The following is a 22,469-nucleotide window of genomic DNA, read 5'->3' on the forward strand; positions in this document are numbered from 1 at the left end:
GCTGCATATGAACATGAGTAAAATATACTTAGATTCCACAAAGACATAATATTGCAAACTAATACAACAACTGAGGCACTGCAGTGGGAGGGAGGTCTTGTTTTAGTGTGTTGCCAAAATCCCACGCTCTCATTCAGCAGCTCTTAGAAGAACCCTGGGCCCTTGACTCTGAGTGCATTTAATAAACTATGCGGCCACAGGTGTTACAAAAACAGGAAGCTGATTTCCATATACTGGATTTACTTATGCATTATTTTCAAAGACTCAGTGTCCCATAGGCTGAAAATATAAACAATATCCTGACAGGGTGCTTTCTAGACTAAATAACTAAGAAAAGCTATAGAAAATTAATTAATCCAAGGAAATATTCTCACCCTTACTTAAAAAAAAAAAAAAAAAAAAAACTCGTTGCTGTCATGTTGATTCCGAATCATAGCAACCCATTAGGACAGAGTAGAACTGCCCCATTTTCCGAGGAGTGTCTAGTGGATTCGAACTGCAGACCTTACGGTTAGCTGCGGAGCTCTTAACCACTGTGGCACCAAGGCTTCTCATCCTCACTAGACTCCTTTTTAAAGGGGGGGATATGAGGGTGTGGCGGGGGGCGGGAGGGAAGGCAAAGGCGTCTACAGGTTAACAGATGCCTGGTTTGTTTAAAAAAAAAAAAGTATTTATAACTTAATATAACTTACTGAGTATGAATCAACTCCATAGAAATGGATTTGGCTTTTGTTTTTTTAATATAAATATTGGGAGTTCCTGGGTGGTGTGAGGGGTCAATGAGCTTGGCTACTGTTATGGATTGACTTGTGTCCCCCAAAAATGTGTGTCAACTTGGCTAGGCCATGATTCCCAGTATTGTGTTATTGTCCACCATTTTATCATGTGATTTTCCTGTGTGTTGGAAATCCTACCTCTATGATGTTAATAAAACAGGATTATCGGCAGTTATTTTAATGAGGCAGGACTCAAACTATAAGATTAGGTTGTATCTTGAGTCAATCTCTTTTGAAATATGAAAGACAGAAGTGAGCAGAGAGACGGGGGACCTCAAACCATCAAGAAAGCAGCACCAGGAGCACAGTGCATCATTTGGACCTGTGGTCCCTATGCTGAGAAGTTCCTAGACCAGGCAAAGGTTGATGACAAGGACCTTCCCCCAGAACTGACAGAGAGAGAAAGGCTTTCCTAGAGCTGGCACCCTGAATGTGGACTTCCAACCTCCTAAACTGGGAGAGAACAAATTTCTCTTTGTTAAAGCCATCCACTTGTGGTATTTCTGTCATAGCAGCACTAGATAGCCAAGAAAGAATTTGGTACCAGGAGTAGGGTACTGCTGTAACAGATATCTACACTGTGGATCCAATTTTGAAACTGTGAATGGGCAGAGGCTGCAAGAGTTTGATGTGCCTAGTAGTGAAGGCCTAGATTGCCTTGAAGAGACTGTTCGTGGAATTATGGACATTGAAGACAGTTCTGGGGAGGACTCAGAAGGGAGGAGAGCTGTTACCCTGGAGACAGCACAGAAGGCAAGCAGCAGCAGCAGAGCAACGGCAGCAGCAGAACCAGGGGGTTTACCCTTCAGCCAAATATTAGACAGGCCCATAAAACAAAACGCACACCAGCCCAGGGGCAAGGACTAGAAGGCAGGAAGGGACAGGAAAGCTGATAATAGGGACCCCAAGGTTGAGAAGGCAGAGTGTTGACATGTCATGGAGCTGGTAACCAATGTCACAGAACAGTGTGTGTACTAAAAAAAAAAAATGTAGATTGCGATTCAGTATGTTTGAGGTGAAATGCAAATTCTCAGCAGGGATCTTGTTAGAAATGCAGACTCTCAGCATGGGTTCAAACCAGAACAAACTGATTTAACAAAAAACACAAACCAAACCCATTGCCGCCTTGGATTCCAACTCCTAGTGACCCTAAAGGACAGAGTAGAACTGCCCTATATGGTTTCTAAGGAGCGCCTGGTGGATTCGAACTGTGGACCTTTTGGTTAGCAGACATAGCTCTTAACCACTATGCTACCAGGGTTTCCAACTGATTTAAAGCCCTGGGAAATGAGGGCAAGAAATATAATAAAAAAGGAAGAATCATACAACTGAGGTTGGAACATAAACCAGAGAAGTCATTTTGAAAGAAAAACCAGGATGGTCTAGATCCTTGGTTATGCAAAACTGTTAGTGTACTCAGAGTGTACAGGTAGGGGAAAGAATACTGAAAATAAGGAGGGAGGAAATAACACTCACCTGAACAGAGTCATAAGCACTAATTTGCTGTCCTTCAAGTCTAGGTTAAGGAGCCCTGGTTGTGAACGGTTAATCGCTTGGATGCTAACTGAAAGGTTGATGGTTTGAACCCACCTAGCTGCTCTGCAAGTGAAAGAGTTCCATAAAGATTGTTGTTGCTGTGTGCCCTAGAGTTGATTTCGTCTTGTAACAACGCTATACGACACAGGGAAAACCTGGTGGCATAGACGTTAAGTGCTATGGCTGCTAACCAAGAGGTCGGCAGTTCAAATCCACCAAGTGCTCCTTGGAATCTCTATGGGGCAGTTCTACTCTGTCTTATAGGGTCGCTATGAGTCAGAATCGACTCAATGGCAGTGGGTTTGGTTTTGTATGACAGAGCAGAACTGCCCCACTGAGTTTCCTAGGCTGTAATCTTTATGGGAGCAGACCTCCAGGACTTTTCTTCCTCGGAGCTGACCATTCAGTTAGCAGCCAAGCTGTTAACTAGGGCATCTTTTGTAAAGACTACTGCCTAGAAAACCTTAAGGAGCAGCTCTACTTTGTCACATGGGCTTGCTATGAGTTGAAATAGACTTGATGGCATCTAACACCAACAACAACAATTGGTCTAGGTAGGGACAAAAACTGCCTGCTGCCCCACTTCATTTACCCTGTGTCTATCCCACCAAGGACAGAGCTAAGACTACTGAGAAAAGGTTCTGTTGGCAGTAGCTGTTGATGTTTCAAAGATAGGAGAAAAATGGGGAAAACAGTTCTTTTTTAGAGTTAAGGGGGGTACCTTAGTCAAAAAGATGTCATCTTCCTTCTGAAAATACAGAGATAATACTGGAGGAGGGAAAATAAAAGAGCATAAAGGTTTAACGTTACAAAGATTAACAGCTGATGATCCTGAGGTCCTCTCTTGGCAGAAATAAACACACATTTTGGAGTGCCAGTAGAAACGGGGAAAAAATTGCGTTGTGGGGTATAATTTTAAAATTTGGGAAGGCATTTAGTCAGGCTGCAAATCAATACTATTCAGAACGAGAAGGAAAATTCTATGCCCAGTTGAAATAAATGTTTGAGATGCTTACTAGCTGCCAATACTTGGTCATGAGCGCAATGAACCTATGCTGCACAAAATACGCTCCTGGAAAGAGGTTCTACCACCTCTGCCATGCTCCTGGGCGATGTGTTGGCTTGAGTTAGCTGCCTCTGTTGCCGCACATATAGGAAGGAACATCTGCTTATGTATTTCTTTCAAAGAGCTAGATGGAACAGGCACTGCCATTTTGATTTTACAATACTTGCTTTAAAAATCTTTTCTTTAAGCCATATGGCTTAGTATCCAAACAGATGGATTTGGTATTATTGGCAACACCCATTGATTCTCCAGAGCATCTTTTGGCTAATCAGGGATTACTAATAATCATTAAAACAACAAAAACAAAACCCTCTATTCGAAAACACAAGCAGATCATTATTCCCAAAAACGAAGGGACATCACAGGCGTATTCTTGAAGGACAAATGATTTTGATGCTGACTACTTCTACTTGTGGTTAAACTAGAAAAATCCTGATGATGAATAATGATGCAGAATGACAGCCATATTGTCATTATGCTGAAATGCTTATAGCGTGTTTATAAAGTGACCTGGAGCCAAAATAAAATATGTTAAAATTTTAGAAGGTAGAAATAATTTGGGATCCTGCCTTACTCTTCAAGATTTTTAGTAAATTCTATTTAGTCCATAGACAAGTCTCTCCCGCCCCTCAGTGGACTCTAAATATATAATGAGAATTTGTTCTTTTATGATAAATATAAAAGTAATACAAAACATATATATATATATATAAACCCAAACCTGTTGCCATTGAGTCAGTTCAGACTCGTATCGACCCTACAGGACAGAGTGGAACTGTCCCATAGGGTTTCCAAGAAGCAGCTGGTAGATTCAAACTGCCGACCTTTTGGTTAGCAGCTGAGCTCTTAACCACTGTGCCACCAGGATACTTATAAAATATTTCCTGTCTACTTGGATGTAAAAGATCTCATTTGATGGTTATATTTTGGCTAGCAGAATGAGTAACATGTGTTTTAAAAGTAATAGTAAATAATCTGGCAACAATCCCATAAAATAATTAAACTTGTTTCCCCCAGATGTTAAACTAGCCTATGAAGCACAAAGTGAATTTTTAAGCCAATAACTTCTCATCCGCACTCCTCCTGGTCATTTCCATCCATGACATTCCATCCCATGCCTCCAGGAGGGTTACAGAAGTAAGGTGAGCCCCTAGCATGAAATAGGGGAATAGTACACATTGCCTCCCATCCTCACTCCAATTAATATGGAAATAGCATTGATTTGAAAATAAACGCTAAACAAACCTAGATATTTTGAATGGGATAATGCAACAAGATGAAATTGGGCCAAGCACAGGGTCTGTAATGGATTGAATTGTGTCCCCCCAAAATGTACACCAACTTGGCTAGGCCATGATTTCCAGTACTGTCATCTGACATGATTTTCCTATGTGTTGTAAATCCTGCCTCTATGATGTTAAGGAGGTAGGATTAGCGGCAGTTATGTTAATAAGGCAGGACTCAACCTACAAGATTAGATTGCGTTTTCAGTCAGTCTCTTTTGAGATATAAAAGGGAGAAGTGAGCAGAGAGACAGGGGAGCCTCATACCACCAAGAAAGCAGCACCAGGAGCACAGCGCATCCTTTGGACCCAGGGTCCCTGTGCTGAGAAGCTCCTAGACCAGGGGAAGATTGATGACAAGGACCTTCCTTCAGAGCCAACAAAGAAAGTCTTCCCCTAGAGCTGGCACCTGAATTGAGACTTCTAGCCTCCTAGACTGTGAGAGAATAAGTTACTCTTTGTTAAAGCCATCCACTTGTGGTATTTTTTTTACGGCAGCACTAGATAATTAAGACAAGCTCTAAACAGGACTTTTAATCAAGTACGTGTATAACAAATGTTTGCTGAAGGAGTGAGTAAATGAGTGGGTTAGTAATGACTGAGTAAATTAAAACCCGTATTACATCCTGGGAAAATGAAGTGTTCCTATAGTCACAGCACTTTCATACACACTTACTCACGCACTCCGTGTAAACACCACAGGTATCAGCAGGGCAAATACTATCATTCCCATTTTCTAGGTAAGAAAATTGAGTCTAGGGAGATCACAAGGGTAGCAAAAGACAGCACAAAGAATAAAACCTGGTTCTCCAGACCTTTTACATATTTTTTTTTTTTCTAACACGCACATTGCTTCTTTCCAATTGGACTTTTAAATATACCATGTTTCTGAGGTGAGGACAATTCTTTGGGCTTCCAAGTATCATATTTTCTCCACAAAATCCTTTAGAAAACCCTTATCCCACACTATTCTAACTGTTTAACTGTATCCCTCACTAGATTATAAACTCCCTGAGGGCAGGGGCGGAGCCCTGATGACAGTGGTTAAGAGTTCAGCTGCCAATCAAAAAGGCCCACAGTTTGAATCCACCAGATGCTCCTTGGAAACCCTCTGGGGCAGTTCCACCCTGCTGGAATCGACTCCATGGCAATGGGTTTACCTTTTTTGGTTTTGAGGGCAGGGGCAACATCGTCCTGCTGCAACCCACAACGCAACACAGTGTCTGTTGTTGTTAGGTGCCATCAAGTCAGTTCTGACTCACAGCAACCCCATGTACCACAGCACAAAACATTGCCTAGCCTTGTGCCATCCTCACAATTGTTGCTGTTTGAGCCCATTGTTGCAGCCACTGTGTGAATCCTGGATCAACACACAGTGCCCACTGCTCCGTAAATATTAGTTGCATCTCTTCCACTTGAAATGCAAGAAGAGTTCCCGGAGATGGGATTCGTGAGGGTTGGGAGTGGGGTTCCTGATACGAAATTAGCATGACCTTTTTTCCTCCGAGGTTTCTGGGAAGGAAGGTGGTGGTTTACAGATATGAGGCAGGGGAGAAAAACCAGTTGTTGTCAAGTCAGTTCTGACTCACAGCGACCCCCTGTGTGTCAGAGTAGAAGTACGCTCCGTGGGGTTTTCAGTGGCTGATTTTTTTGAAGCAGAACACCAGGACTATCTTCCGAGGCACCTCTGGGTGGACTCGAATCTCTAACCTTTCAGTTAGCAGCCATGGGCATTAATCAGTTATACCACCCAGGGACTCTGTGAGGTAGGGGAAGGGGCATAAAATAATAACCTCTCTTCCTGTAATGCCTCTGAACCCATGCTACGTGATTTTACACATCCATTTTATATTACAAAAAAGTGCACTCTTCCAGAGTACAAATGAATGTTTCATTCAACACTTCCCATGGACTCATTAAGGCACGGTGTATTAATTACATAATTTGAAACAATTCAACTGTAATTCTTTCATTTCCACCCACATCTTCTGGCTTCCCCTTTGTTCAATTACTTTCTTTAGTAGCTGACAAAATCAGCTCTTGGCTTCCAGTCAGCAAACTCTCACAGTGAAGGGGAAAATAATCCCTGTGTTTCAAAGACTCATCATCAACCGATGCTCTAAGCGACTTCCCTAAACGCGTTCAGGACTGTTTTCCAGTAGAACATTAGAGTAGCACAGTAATTAGCTTGCAGAGGCAGGGGAGTTTTCTGGCCCAGGAGGTATCAAACATCTCAACTTAGGGAAACCACGGTGGTCCGAGGACATTTTAGACAAAGAGGAGCCACTGCGCAATGAAAACGGCATGGGTTCCTACCCCAGCTTTCACCGCTCTGAGCCTGCATTTCTTCACCGTAAGCAAGGTTATATGTGGAGCAAGTAAGTCGACTCTTGAAGAGCAGGAGGTGGGCGGGGGGGTGCTGATTTGTAGCACTTGCTGATTTCTGTAGAGTATGTAGCTCCCACTGTTCCCATTGTGGCCAATGGCAAGCTACTGGTATGAAGTCGCTGAACAGAGTTGGGAAGGCATAAGCCCAATTGGCTTTTGTGACCCAGTATGATTCAGCTTCGGCACACTACGTGGTTGTCATTGTTAGGTGCTGTCAAGTTGTTTTCGACTCATGGGGACACCGTGTGTTACAGAGCAGAACTGCTCCATAGGATTTCCTTGGCTGTAATCTTTATGAAAGCAGATCGCCAGGTGTTTCTTCCGTGTAGCTACCGGGTGGGTTCAAACCGCCAATCTCTCACCAAGCGCCTGCTTATGCCACCAGGGCTCCTCACACTACACGATATAGTTTAGCAAATAATAGGAGCCTGGGTGGCACAAACAGTTTGCAACCGTCTGCTAACCTAAAAGTTGGCGTTTTGAACCCACCCAGTAGCTCCATGGAAGGAAGGGCTGGCCAACTGTTTCTGAAAAGATTATAGCCAAGAAAACCTTATGGGGGCAGTTCTACTCTAACTCATGGTGCTCCATAGGGCTTTCATAGCTGTGATCTTTACAGAAGCAGATCGCCAGGCCTTTCTTCTGTGGTGGCACTGGGTGGGTTCGAACCACCAACCTTTAGCTTAGTAGTCTAGCACAAACTGCTTGTGCTACCCAGGGACCTAATAACAGCATTAGTCAACACTCATTGATTACTATATGTCTACACCGTTATAAGATTTTATATTAATTTCTTTAATACATATTAAACATATACATTGAACACTAATGACCAAAGACCAGATGAGTTGTGGAAGGACATCATACAAGAAGAAAGCAAGAAGTCATCAAAAAGACAAGAAAGAAATAAAAGACCAAAATGGATGTCAGAAGAGACTCTGAAACTTGCTCTTGAATGGTGAGTAGCTAAAACAAATGGAAGAAATGATGAAGTAAAAGAGCTGAACAGAACATTTCAAAGGACAGCTCAAGAAGACAAAGTAAAGTATTATAATGACATGTGTAAAGACCTGGAGTTAGAAAACCAAAAGGGAAGAACATGCTTGGCATTTCTCAAGCTGAAAGAACTGAAGAGAAAATTCAAGCCTTGAGGTGCAATACTGAAGGATTCTATGAGGAAAATATTAAACAACACAGGAAGCACCAAAAGAAGACGGAAGGAATACACAGAGTCACTGTACCAAAAAGAACTGGTCGATGTTTGACCATTTCAGGAGGTAGCATATGATCAGGAACCAATGGTAATGAAGGAAGAAGTCCAAACAGCACTGAAGGCAATGGCAAAAAACAAGGCTCCAGGAATCGATGGAATAACAACTGAGATGTTTCAACAAATAGATGCAGCACTCGAAGTACTCACTTATCTAGGCTGAAAAATTTGAAAGACAGCTACCTGGCCAACCATCTGGAAGAGATCCATATTTATGCTCATTCCAAAGAAAGGTGATCCAACCGAATGCAGAAACTATCAAACAATATCATTAATATCACATGTAAGTAAAATTTTCCTGAAGGTAATTCAAAAGCGGCTGCAGCCGTATATTGACAGAGAACTGCCAGAAATTCAAGCTGGATTCAGAAGAGGATGTGGAACCAGGGATATAATTGCTGATGTCAGATGATCTTGGCTGAAAGCAGAGAATACCAGAAAGATGTTTACCTGTGTTCTATTGACTACGCAAAGGTATTTAACTGTGGATCATAACAAATTATGGATAACACTGCAAAGAATGGGAATTCCAGAACATTTAATTGTGCTCATGAGGAACCTGTACATAGATCAAGAGGCAGTCGTTCGAACAGAACAAGGGGATACTGTGTGGTTTAAAGTCAAGAAAAGTGTGTATCGGGGTTGTATCCTTTCACCATACCTATCCAATCTGTATGCTGAGCAAATAATCCAAGAACTGGAGTATATGAAGAAGAATGAGGCATCAGGATTGGATGAAGGCTCATTACCAACCCACAATATGCAGATGACACAACCTTGCTTGCTGAAAGTGAAGAAGACTTGAAGCACTTACTGATGAAGATCAAAGACTATAGCCTTCAGTATGGATTACATCTCAACATAAAGAAAACAAAAATCCTCACAACTGGACCAATAAGCAACATCATGATAAATGGAGAAAGGACTGAAGTTGTCAAGGATTTCCTTTTACTTGGATCCACGATCAACATTCATGGAAACAGCAGGTAAGAAATCAAACAGCATATTGCATTGGAAAAATTTACTACAAAAGACCTCTTTAAAGTGTTGAAATGCGAAAGTGTTACTTTCAGGACTAAAGTGCCCCTCACCCAAGCCATGGTGTTTTCAATCTCCTGATACGCACGGGAAAGCTGGACGATGAATAAGGAAGACTGAAGAAGAATTGTTGCCTTTGAAATACGGTGTTGGTGAAGAATATTGAAGACACGATGGCCAGCCAAAAGAATGAACATATCTGTGTTGGAAGAAGTACAGACAGAATGCTCCTTAGAAAGGAGGATGGTGAGACTTTGTCTCACTTACTTTGGACATGTTATCAGGAAGGACTAGTCCCTGGAGAAGGACATCATGCTTGATAGAGTAGAGGGTCAGCGAAAAAGAGGAAGACCCTTGATGAGATGGATTGACACAGTGGCTGCAACAATGGGCTCAAGCATAACAAGGATAGTGGGGATGGCGCAGGACCAGGCGGTGCTTTGTTCCTTTGTGCATAGGGTCGCTATGAGTCGGAGCTGAATCGACAGCACCTAACAACAACAACAACACAACAATATCTTTAATCCTCACTGCAAGCCCATGAGAGGTATGCATTAATATTATCCTTACTTACAGGTGAAGAAACTGAGGCACAAAGAGGTTAAATAACTTTCCCAAAATCACACAGCTAATAAAAGCAGGCTGGGATTCAAATTCAGACAGTCAGGCTTTTAAGCTATTGATCTACTATGTTCTTAATTAATTGCATGAGCTGTTATTTCTATGCTATGACTATGAATGTGTTAACCAGCATTACCTAGACTATGAATGTGTTAACCAGCATTACCTACTCTGCCCCTCTAAAATTTACTGAATGTTATTCAATGCCAACCCTGAGACACAGGTTCTTTTATCCCATTTTATAGAGGAACCTGAGGCACTGAAAGGGTAAGTAGCTTACCAAGACTGCACTGATGGGAAGTGACAGTGCTGGGGCTGGAATGCAAAGCAGTATAGCTTCAGGGTCCACAGCCTTACCTGTACACTCTACTGCCCCACGTCCCTATAGCACCTCAACTCACCCAGCTGGAAGCTCTAACTGGTCACTGCCAAGTCCTGCCCTCTACCTTCTGAGCATCTTATAAACCTGCCCTTTCCTCTCTATTCCATTGTATCACTTAAATCTGGCACATACAGCTCCTGGGGACGACTGCAATAGCTTCTTAATAGACTGCCTGCCTCCTGTGAGACATTTCCAAAGATCCCCTATCATGTCCCCGCGCTCTCTGGAAAGTCGCTACACTACATTAACGCCCTTTAATGACCCCTAGCCCCCATCATGGAGAGCTCAAACCTCAGTGTGCGTAAGTATCACTGGAGCTTATAGAATGTGGGTTCCTGGCCCCTCCCCAGAGATTCTGATTCAGTAAATGCAGTTTGGAGTCTAAGCATTTTTATCCTATACTGGGTACCCAAAGGAATTCTGATGCAAGTGGTTTATAGACCATACTTCGAAAAACACAGGTTTACAGAACAAAGTCCCAGCTCCTTATGGAGGAAGCATAGCCTGGTCTCTGCTTGTAGCCTCCTTGGTTTTATGCTGCATGATAAGGGAATCATTGGCAGTTCCTTCAACTACCCAGTTTCTCACCTTCATGCACCTGCTTTCCTTTCATCTAAAAGACCCTTTTCCTCCTTCCATCCGAAAGACTTTTCATCCTTCAAAGCCAGCTGAGGCTTAGATGTCATCTCCTCTGGGAACTTCCTTGGCTCTCCTCCAACTGCCAGCCTCCAGCCCCACCCTGACTTCTGTGCCTTGATTCATATGAAGGTACCCCTGACCTAAGCCATGGTGTTTAGACATCTGTGCCCTTCTACATGTGACCTTCTCTAGGCCAGACTTAGAATCTCATCCCTCGCTTAACATCATCACCTAACGATGATGAGAGCAGTCCTGGTGGCATAAATGGTTTAGCACTTGGGTGCTAACCAAAAGGCTGGTGGTCTGAACCCACCCTGTGGCACCACAGAAGAAAGGCCTGGCAATCTGCTTCCATAAAGATGACAGGCAAGAAAACCCTATGGAGCAGCAATACTCTCACATGCGGTCTCTATGAGTCAAAATCAACTCAACCTAACAACAAAAATAACAACCATGATGAACAGGTTTCAGCAGAGCTTCCATGCTAAGACAAACTAGAAGGAAAGGCCTGGCTATCTACTTCAGAAAAGCAGCCAGTGCAAACCCTATGGATCAAAATGATCTGATCCGCAACTTATTGTGGTGATGGCGTGTGACCGGGCAGCATTTCATTCCATTATGCATGGGTCACCATGAGTCGGGGGTCGACCTAGGTGCCCATCAATGGACAAATGGGTAAACAAATTATGGTATATTTACATGATGAAATACTATGAAATAATAAAGAACAACAATGAATCTGTGAAACATCTCATAACATGGATGAATCTGGAAGGCATTATGCTGGGTGAAATTAGTCAGTTGCAAAAGGACAAATATTGTGTGAGATCACTTTTATAAGAACTCAAAAAATGGTTTAAACACAGAAGAAAACATTCTTTGATAGTTACGAGGGTGGGGAGGGAGGGGAAGAGGTATTCACTAACTACTTGGTAGATAAGAATTATCTTAGGTGAAGCGAAGGACAACACATAATACAGGGGAAGTCACCACAACTGGACTAAACAAAAAGCTAAGAAGTTTACTGAATACAACCAAACACTTAGAGGTACAGAGTAGCAGGGGCGGGGGCCTGGGGACCATGGTTTCAAGGAACATCTAGGTCAATTGGCATAACAAAGTTTATTAAGAAAAATGCATCCCACTTTGGTGAGTGGCATCTGGGGTCTTAAAAGCTAGCAAGTGGCCATCTAAGATACATCAGTTGGTCCCAACCCACCTGGAGCCAAGGAGAATGAAGAATGCCAGACACAAGGAAAACTTGAGCCCAAGAGACAGAAAGGGCCACATAAACCAGAGACTCCATCAGCCTGAGACCAGAAGAACTAGATGGTGCCTAGCTACCATCAGTGACCACCCTGACAGGGAACACAACAAAGAGTCCCTGAAAAGTGGGGTACAGAACTCAAATTCTAGTAAAAAGAACAGACTTAATAGTCTGACTGAGACTGGAGGGACCCCAGAAGACACGGCCCGCAGACTCTCTGTTAGCCCAGAACTGAAACCATTCACAAAACCAACTCTTCGGACAACGATTACTCTGGACTATAAGACATAAAAATGATACTTGTGAAGAGACTGCTTCTTAGCTCAAGTAGACACGTAAGACTAAATGGGCAGCTTTTGTACAGAGGCAAGATGAGAAGGCAGAGGGGGACAGGAACTGGTTGAATGGACATGGGAAATCCAAGGTAGAAAGGACTATGCTGTCACATTACAGGGAGAGCAACTAGGGTCACATAACAATGTGTGTAAAAATTTTTGTCTGAGAAACTAACTTGAGCTGTAAACTTTCACTTAAATCACAATATAAAAAAAAATGTATTTGCCTAAGACAAAACATTAAACAACATAAGATAAAAAAAAGAAATAATAGGGAAGGTGGTTCTACCATTAAATGCAGTGAAAACAAAATATGAAGAAGGTGATGATCATGAGGACAATGATAATGATGAATATGATAAATCTGTAGTCCAGCCTTGATGGATGTAACTTGTATACTTGCTCTTGAATCCACTGTACTGAAATTAAACATGCACTTTGGAGGTTTACAAGTTACTATACTTTCCGACTGAAAAAAAAAAAAAAAAACCACACGCATTCGAGAGAGAAAGTGGTTCTTGAGGAGTGTCATGGATTGAATTGTGTCCTCCCAAAATATGTGTCAACTTGGCTAGGCCGTGATTCCCAGTATGGTGTGATTATCCTCCATTTTGTCATCTGATGTGATTTTCCAGTGTGTTGTAAATCCTATCTCTATGACATTAATGAGGTGGGATTAGTAGCAGTTATGTTAATGAAGCAGGACTCAATCTACTAGATTGTGTTTTAAGCCAATCTCTCTTAAAATATAAAAGAGAGAAGTAAGCAGAGAGACCTGGGGACCTCATACCACCAAGAATGTATAGCCAGAAGCATGCATCCTTTGGACCCGGGGTCCCTGTGCCTGAGAAGCTCCTAGACCAGGGGAAGATTGATGACAAGGACTTTTCTTCAGACCTGACAGAGAGAGAAAGCCTTCCCCTGGAGCTGACACCCTGAATTTGGACTTCGAGCCTCCCAGGCTGTGAGAGAATAAATTTCTCTTTGTTAAAGCCATCCACTTGTAGTATTTCTGTTACAGCAGCATTAAATAGCTAAGACAAGAAAGAATAACCCTGGGGCAAGACTTCATGAACGAAGGCGCCCGGGTGTGAAAGCACAGAGGGCTTCCAAGGAGCAGAGGGCTCCAGCACTAATTCATCAACCACACGTCCGCCAGTGCCCTCCTCACTTTTTGTCCTCTGCACCCCTGCTCACCCTGCATCTTCTCACGTGATACGTCCCCCAAAACATCAATTGTGTTCACTCCTCTTCACCTTTCCTCTCACCAGTCCCTCAGCCTGTGATGCCATTTCCTCCTGCCAACTTGGATATATCCTACCCATCGTTCAAGTTCTATTTTAAATTCCTCCTCCTTCCTATAGCTAATCCACGGTGTTATAGTTAGTTGTTCATGCATCTGTCACCCCAAAATGTGTAAGCTCAAGGGTGGAGATCGTATCTCTTTCATTCCTACCCCCACCACCTAGCGCAGTGCCTGGCAGGCACTTACGCGCTCTATAAATGTTTTCTGAGTTATATTATCAGACAGGGAGCGGTACCTTTTGGGTGAACTCTAGATTAAAACACGAGGTCAAAGAGGAGTAGGCCAATGAGCTTCGCCTTTCCTTCCACCCCTACACACCTGGGGTATGTAACATCTCTACTTCATTAATAAACATACGTGTAGTGCTTTGGAGCCCTGGTGGTACTGTGGTTTAGAGCTACAGCTGCTAACCAAAAGGTTGGCGGTTTGAATCCACCACCAGCTCCTTGAAAATCCTACAGGGCAGTTCTCTGTCTTATAGGGTCTCTATGAGTCAGAATCAACTAGACAGCATGGGTTTGTTTGTCTGAGGGGAGAGGAGTATATCCCCTTCCACCTGGGATGGGAGCTGGGGATTTAAAGTCAATATAACCCAAAAAACCAAACCCGTTGCCATTAAGTCCATTCCCACTCATAGCAACCTTACAGGACAGAGAAGAACTGTCCCATAGAGTTTCCAAGGAGCACCTGGTGGACTTGAATTGCCAACCTTTTGGTTAGCACCCTTAGCTCTTAACCACTACGCCACTAGGGTTTCCGAAGTCAGTATAGCAGGGGGAAAAAAGAAAACACCCCCAAAAGATATGCCTCATCCCTGTGGTGTAAACGGTAGGTGGAGACGATGCTGAATAACAATAATAACAATAGTAAGATAATAGCTACCATTAGTCTAGTCCTTACTGTACATAGTCAAGTGGCAGACACATAAAAAGCAGTATCTCTCATTTCACCCCCATAGCAATGTTAAGAGCTAGGTAATAGTTTACTCCCTTTATATCACAGAGGAGGAAATCTGGTTCAGAAAGGGTAAGCCATTTGCCAAGCTGCAAGGAGAATCAGAATTCAGTCCAGAGCTGCCCGATTCCAGATCTGAGCTTTCTCCACTCATCCCAGTGCCTGCGGAATAGACTGGGGTCACTTGGCTGGGGTCTGAAGGAGTCTGCGCTGGGTCTCAACGCAGGAGACCGATGGGGAGCAACAGCTTAAATTTTTTTAAGAAGAAAAGGTAGTTGGGATAGTCAAACAGCCTAAATAATATGCGCAATAACAACAGCTCTCATTGTTTAACCCCATCTACATACCAGGCGTTATGCGTGGTACTTAGGAGAATTCTGAGAAACAGATGTTTTTATATTTTATTTTATGGGCATTGAAACTGAAACCAGGGAGGCTGAGAGACCTGCGCAAGGATCAAGTAAGCGGCAAAACTGGAGCAGCCAAGCTGGGAGGCTCCCGATTCTGTGGGGGGCCCCAGTCCCCCCGGAATATTCCGCTTTAGGGGTGGTGGGGACTGTATCAACCTCTATGCCCACGTGCAGACGCAGCCAGTGGCATATGTCGACCTCCATGCTCTGATGGTCGGTCATGTTACCATCTTTACCAAGATCCAGCCTAGGAAGTATTAGCACAGAGCAGCTTTTGCCCTAGTATGTTCCAAGAATTCTTAGTTTCCTAAAACATTCTGCAGAAAGAGTTCTCTGGGCAGAAAAGTTTGGAAGTGCTGCCTGTTATCTCTCCCCCTGCTTGACAGATTTGCTGTGCACATCAGCAGGTTCTAGAGGCTCTGAGAAGGTCAGCAGTAAAGAAATCTGTCTAACCTAACCCAATCTATTTGAACCAATGAACTGTTTTTCTACACGCATCCATTGACAGACTGCACAGCACCCTTTAAGCAATACTGCAGTGAGGGCTGAACAAGGAGAAAAAGAAGCAGGCCGGAGCTAACTAAAAGTAACTAAGCACGAATTCAGACATATCTTTCTTAAGAATTGTCCTTTGTATATGCATACCCACGTTCATTACAGCCTCGTTCACAATAGCGAAAAGATGGAAACGATCTAGATGCCCATCAGCAGATGAATGGATAAACAAACTCTGGTATATACACACAATGGAGTATTACGCAACGGTAAAGCACAAAGCTGAATCTGTGAAGCATCTCGTAACATGGATGAATGTGCAGGGCATTATACTGAGTGAAATAAGTCAGTCACAAAAGGGCAAATATTGTATGAGACCACTACTGTACTGAAAAGGTTTACACACAAAAAGAAACAATCTTTGATGGTTACAAGGGAGGGGAAGGGTAGGCATGGAAAAACACTTAATAGACAATAGATGATAAGTGGAAACTTTGGGGAAGGGTAAGACGGTACATAATATTGGGGAAGCCAGCACAACCTGTACAAGGCAAGGTCATGGAAGCTCCATAGACACATCCAAACTCCCTGAGGGACCGAATTGCTGGGCTGAGGGCTGTGGGGACCATGATCTCGGGAACATCTAGCTTAATTAGCATAACATAGTTTATAAAGAATATACTCTACATTTTACTTTGGTGAGTAGCATCTGGGGTCTTAAAAGCCTGTGAGCAGTCATCTAGGATACTCCACTGGTCTCACCCCTTTGGGAGCCAGGAAGAGTGAAGAAAACTAAAGATACAAGGGAAAGATCAGTCCAAAGGACAAATGGACCACATCTACCACGGCATCCAGCAGACTGAGTTCAGAACAACTCGATAGTGCCCGGCTACCGCCACTGACTACTCTGATAGGGATCGCAACAGGGGGTCCTGGACAGAGCTGGAGAAAAATGTAGAACAAAATTCTAACTCAAAAAGAAACATCAGACTTGCTGGCCTGACAGAAACTGGAGATACCCAGAGAGTATGGGCCCCAGACACCCTTTCAGCTCAGTTATGGGGTCACTCTTGAGGTTCACCCTTCAGCCAAAGATTCAACAGGCCAATGGAACAAAACAAGACTAACGGGGTTGCACCAGCCCTGGGGCAGGGACTGGAAGGCAGGAGGGAACAGGAAAGCTGGCAATAGGGAACCCAAGGTTGAGAAGGGAGAGTGTTGACATGTCGCAGGGTTGTTAACCAATGTCATAGAACAATGTGTTTATTGTTTGATGAAAAACTAGTTTGTTCTGTAAACCTTCATCTAAAGTACAATTAAAAAAAAAACTTTCAGCAACACCATGAGGGCTCAAAAAGGAGTTATCTAGCCTTTTAAATTGCCAGCCCGGCACATGTGGGGTACATCTTTAACCACAAAATATGTTTTCTTTAAGGCTTTTCCTCACTTGTGAAAACCTAAGTTTAATAAGGGCTGAGTAAGCCTATAAATCACACACAATAAAATATTAAATTATGCACCTTAAAAAAAAATTGTCCTTTGTTGTTTACAGTTTACTCTCTTTGAGAAAATAATTTTTAAAAACCAGAGGCAATAAATCAGACATGATAATTCCCAAATTTTCTTGGCTCACCCCGCACGCCATTCCATTCTCCAAGTTACCACTTCCACCCAAGTTCCCCTCTTTGGGACCGCTCCCCAGCTGTGGCTGGCACACACAGCTGGCGGGCTGGAGGTGACCACACTCCTAATGTTATCACTGCACAGAGTTTACATAGCAGAGGCAGTGAGAGGGAGACATCAGACACTTTGCCCATAGTGAAGCCATGGCTGAGAGACTTCAGAGAAACAGGAAGTTATCTGATGTGACAATCTCTCTGCCTTTGGATTAGGCAGGAGTGCTCTGAAAACAGTCCCAAACTGGAGGAGGGGAGGGGAACTGCCAATATGTCCCTTAAAATCTCCAGATTATGGGTGCTGTGATTTTTCTCTTTCTGCCTATCTTCAGTTTTTACTTTTTAAAATGAATATGTAGCACATGGAAACCCTGGTGGCCTAGCGGTTAAGTGCTATGGCTGATGACCAAAAGGTCGGCAGTTCGAATGCACCAGGTGCTCCTCGGAAACTCTACGGGAGCAGTTCTCCTCTGTCCTGTAGGGTCGCTATGAGTGGGAATCGACTCGAAGGCACTGGGTTTGTTTGGTTATGTAGCACATGTATGTTCTCTAAAAAAGAAGAAAGTAAAAGCTCCGGAGGCGACTGCATAAGCTCCCAACAGCTTCAGGTGGAAGTTCTGACCTACAGCGTTACTATTTGCAATAACTATCACGTTCCCAGCAACCCCTTAACCAAACCAGTGCCGAGGCATCGGCACAGCAGAGGCCTTCTCCTTACCCACTCGGAAGATCAAATCGTCTTCGATGGGGTTCTCTTTTCGCTTCCCAGTGCTGTACATGCTGGCGGGTCTTTTCACCGCCTTTTGCTTCACGTGGCCGCTCCCCGGGGACTTCACGCGCCTCTTCACGCCCTCTGTGGTGGGAGACACATCAGCTGAGCGGATCACTTTCAGTTTAAAGGGGCTGCCTCGGATGTGCTGGTCATAGAGTCTCAGGGAGAGGGTGAAGTCCCCTTCCTTCTGCACAGTATACAGAAACTCGTAGGTGCCGTTCTTGTTGTCCAGGATCTCTCCGTCCGCCACGCTCCCGTCGGGGGTGCTCAGTTCTGCTGTGATGTAGGCGTTGCCGGTCTTGCAGAGCTCCCCGTCTTTGTCCTTGGTTGTTATGGTGACGGACATGGGCTGCCCGATGATGGTCTGTCGCAGCCCCTCGCCCGTGGCCACGGTCTCAGAGGCAACAGCGTTCGTGGTTAAAATCGTCCCGAGGTTGTGGATGGACTTCTTCAGCCCTTCGGTTTCCACGATGAAGTCCAGCTGATCGTTTTCCCGAGGGTGCAATGGGAAATCCTGGTCAGCAAGCTCGTTCAGCTTCTCGCTCATCTGCTTCTTGACCAGCAGCACCTCCGTCTCCGTGCCATGATTGAGGGCCTGCGCCGTGAAGCTGCTGCAGCTCTTAATATTCTCCTGCCCCTCGAGCAGAGTATCCAGCTGCGACTGAAGGACCTGCCGGAAAAACCAGATGGCTGGTGAGTGCAGCCGGGTGTGGTGCCAGGCTGCAGCGCTCGCCCCGCGCGCCACCAGATGAGCCTACGGACTCTGGGACGGCCGAAAGTTCTAGACCTGCCCACTGGGGTGGCGATAAGCGAGTGCATTTACTTTAATCCAGTGAGCCCAGTTCTAATACATTCCCAGTATTTTCTTTTTTCCCTTCCACCACGCCCGGTCTCTCCCACACACATATTTCTTGGGTCATGTGTTTTGGTAGGGGCAAGTAGAAACGTCATTACCAAGAGCGTAGGAAACAAATTGATATGCTTGACATCTGAAATATTTACTATCCAGTATCTTTACTTTATGTCCAAACCTCCCTGACAGCATACCATCTAAAGGAACAGAAACCCACAAATAAAAACTCTCCACACTCAACTGTTAGAAATTTTTCATCCCTGGTTTTGTGATTAGACATTCAGAGTTAAACAAAGGCTGCAGTCAGGGTTCACTGTGAAGTTGACTAACTGGTTGGTGTGGGTGAGAGCCAATTAGACGCTATTAGACATTATAATTAAGGAAGGAAAACAATCCAGTTTAACCCTAAATGCTGAAATCCTATATTCAAAATCATCTTTTGTCAAATTAGACAATCGCTTATTATAAATTTGTTCTTAAGGTCACAGAACCATAGAGCTTTGCTGAAAACAGGATGAAAATAATAGCTGGAGATTCCATTAAATGAAATCTACAGTTTACTATCTGAGCATTGTGACACTTGAGAACCCATTTGAGTCTCCTTTGCTGCGATTAACCAAAAAAAAAAAACACCAAACCCATTGCCATAGAGTGGATTCTGACTCATAGCGACTCTACATGACAGAGTAGAACTGTCCCATAGAGTTTCCAAGAAGCAGCTGGTGGATTTGAACTGCTGACCACTGTGCCATGGATGCCACTATTAGAAGCCAGTAAGCGAGTGCCGTGAAGAGTCACTGGTTATCACTGGTCTCTTACAGAGTATCTGTGACAACGACTGAAGTCTTACTTTGTGTTTGAGGCCATAGTTGACCTCCAGCTCCATAAGCAGCACGCTCTTGCGCACATTTAGTGTCTTCTGGAGTTCATCAAAAGTGGAATGAATGTCATCCACGATGCTGGCCTTTTGGTTGGTTAGCTGATGAATGATTTCCGAGATGAACTGAAGAGCTGAATCTATTTCTGGAAGCCTGGGGGACAGTTTAGAGACCATTATTTAACATCAACCTTGAAATATTTCAAAGATCTGTCTAAACACTAGGTTTTGTCAAAAAACATTTACTATGCTTTTCATCATTTAAAAAAATAACTGAAAAACAGAATAAGACATAACTACTACCTTTGAAAGAAGAAACTTTGAGGGTCCACATCTATTTCAATCTGTTTTCAATAATTGATGGTGCAAAGCCTTGAGGGGCTCTGAAAAGCCATGGCTTTTGCTCACACTCTAAATCAGGGTTTCCTCAAACTTAGCATTATTGACATTCTGGGCCATTAGTTGGGGGGATTTCCTGTGCACTCTAGGATGATTAACAGCATCCTGGCCTCTACCAGATGCCAGTAGCATCCTCTCCCCAACAGTTGTGATAACCAAAAATATCTCCACACATTGCCAAATGTTGTTTGGGGGGCAAAATCTCCCATTGTTGAGAACCACTAAATATGTAACTATCTTTTTTCCCAACCACATGAAAAACTTATCCAAACAGTATCCTGGAAACTTCTCCCAAGTTTCCAAGTTCTTTTATTTCATATAGAATAACCACACTTCTCTCACTACAACTGTCAGTGAAGAGATTTATTGGCTCTGCTTTTCAGCTATGTTATTTCCTCTTTGGTCTTTCTCACGTACCACACGGCAATGCTGCTCCTTCACTTCCATGCCAAAGAAAGAGCCTGGAAGCAGGAGAACATGAGGGGAACTGAGCAGTCACTGCTCAGAATCATTTTTCCTGGCTCAGAGGGGACCCAGTCACAGCCCACGTAATGTGCCTGTCAGTGTGTCAAGAATAGCAGCTAAGGAAGGCTTCTCAGAGAGCCTGGTTTTGGCATGAATTTCAGAGCGTTTCTCCTGAGAGCATGTTCCTTGAATGTACTTTATTCCTTTAATGAAGTAAGGTACTAAAACAAAAGCACCACCACTCATAAGACAAGGAGGTTAGAATTTAACCAAGGGGTAGGGGACAACCTTCATTACTGACTAATTTATGATTACAGAACCACAACAAAAGAAGAACCTATGTATGGCGCGGAAACTCATTCCTTGAATGGTAGCATGACCCCACTAACCCTCTGGGACAAGAGACCATGAGGCCAGGCCTCAGAACAGGTGGCCAGTTGGGAGCCCATGGAGAGGAGGGTCTGGGGGAGGTGAGCTGGGCGCACCTTTTGTTGACAGCATCCAGCTGGACCTGGAGTGAAGCCTTGTGCTGCTCCACCACGTCCTTGAGCGGGACGGTGGGGTGTTCCGCGTGCTCCCCCTCGGTGCACTCACGACACATGGCGGTCTCACAGGCCTGGCAGTAAAATTCCATCACCTGCAGGTGACAAGAAAAACCCGGGACTAGGGCCACTGACGGAGTGCTCACCTAGCACTAGGTGCTCTACCTGCTGAATCACCTCATTTAATTCTCACGGCCACTCCAGGACGTTGGCAGGATGATGTCCAGTTTCACAGGAGTAAGTGAAGGCTAAATTGTGAAGAGCATATGACGTTTATGTGACAGGTCTCAAACAGAGGTGTCTAACAACGAAGCTGCCGCCATAGCCAGCTCTTCTGTGGCCACTCCAATATAGCAAAACAATGTAGGCAGCGGTTCTCAACATTTTTGGTATCAAGACCACTTAACAGTCTTTAAAAATCACTGAGAGCCCCAAAGAGCTTTTGTTTATGTGGGTTGTATCTATATTTATCATATTAAAATTAAATCTGAGAAAAATTTTAAATATTTGCTACTGTATTAAAAACAAATTAATGTATTAAAAACTACCACTAGTCTGTCAGTTTGTCGTACTGTGGGGGCTTGTGTGTTGTGATGCCAGACACTATGCCCCCAATATTTCAAATACCAACAGGTGTGGACAGGATTCTGCTGAACTTCCAGACTAAGAGAGACTAGGAAGAAGGAACTGGCAGTCTACTTTTGAAAAAATTGGCCAGCTAAAACCTTACAAATAGCAGCAGAACATTGTCTGATATAGTGCCAGAAGATGAGGCCCTCAGGTTGGAACAGGTACTCAAAGTATGACTGGGGAAGAGCTGCCTCCTCAAAGTAGAGTCAACCTTAATGACATGGATGGAGTCAAGCTTTTGGGACCTTCATTTGCTGGTGTGGCATGACTCAAAATGAAAATTAACAGCTGCAAACATCCATTAATAATTGGAACCTGGAATGTACGAAGTAAAAATGTAGGAAAACTAGAAGTCATCAAAATGAAATGGAACACATAAAGATCGATATCCTCGGCATTAGTGAGCTGAAGGGGACTGATATTGCCAATTCTGAATAAGACAATCATATGGTCTAATATGCAGGGAATGACAAATTGAAGAGGAATGGC

At 43.7% G+C, this 22,469-nt stretch overlaps 1 protein-coding gene across 12 annotated transcripts in view; it reads right to left on the reverse strand.

The window, feature by feature from the left end:
* Positions 1-22,469, reverse strand: part of TRIM2 (tripartite motif containing 2) — a 198,858-nt gene that overhangs the window by 27,100 nt on the left and 149,289 nt on the right. For all 12 annotated transcript variants that reach the window (XM_049852752.1, XM_049852744.1, XM_049852743.1 and 9 more), the window contains 3 exons: positions 21,294-21,445; positions 19,918-20,098; positions 18,161-18,884 (listed from right to left, as the gene is read on the reverse strand). In XM_049852752.1, the coding sequence (XP_049708709.1) occupies positions 18,161-18,884; positions 19,918-20,098; positions 21,294-21,445 (1,057 nt within the window). The remainder of the gene's footprint in view (positions 1-18,160; positions 18,885-19,917; positions 20,099-21,293; positions 21,446-22,469) is intronic.

This window comes from Elephas maximus, chromosome 13 (genome assembly GCF_024166365.1).
Source record: "Elephas maximus indicus isolate mEleMax1 chromosome 13, mEleMax1 primary haplotype, whole genome shotgun sequence".
NCBI classification, from domain to species: Eukaryota; Metazoa; Chordata; class Mammalia; order Proboscidea; family Elephantidae; genus Elephas; species Elephas maximus.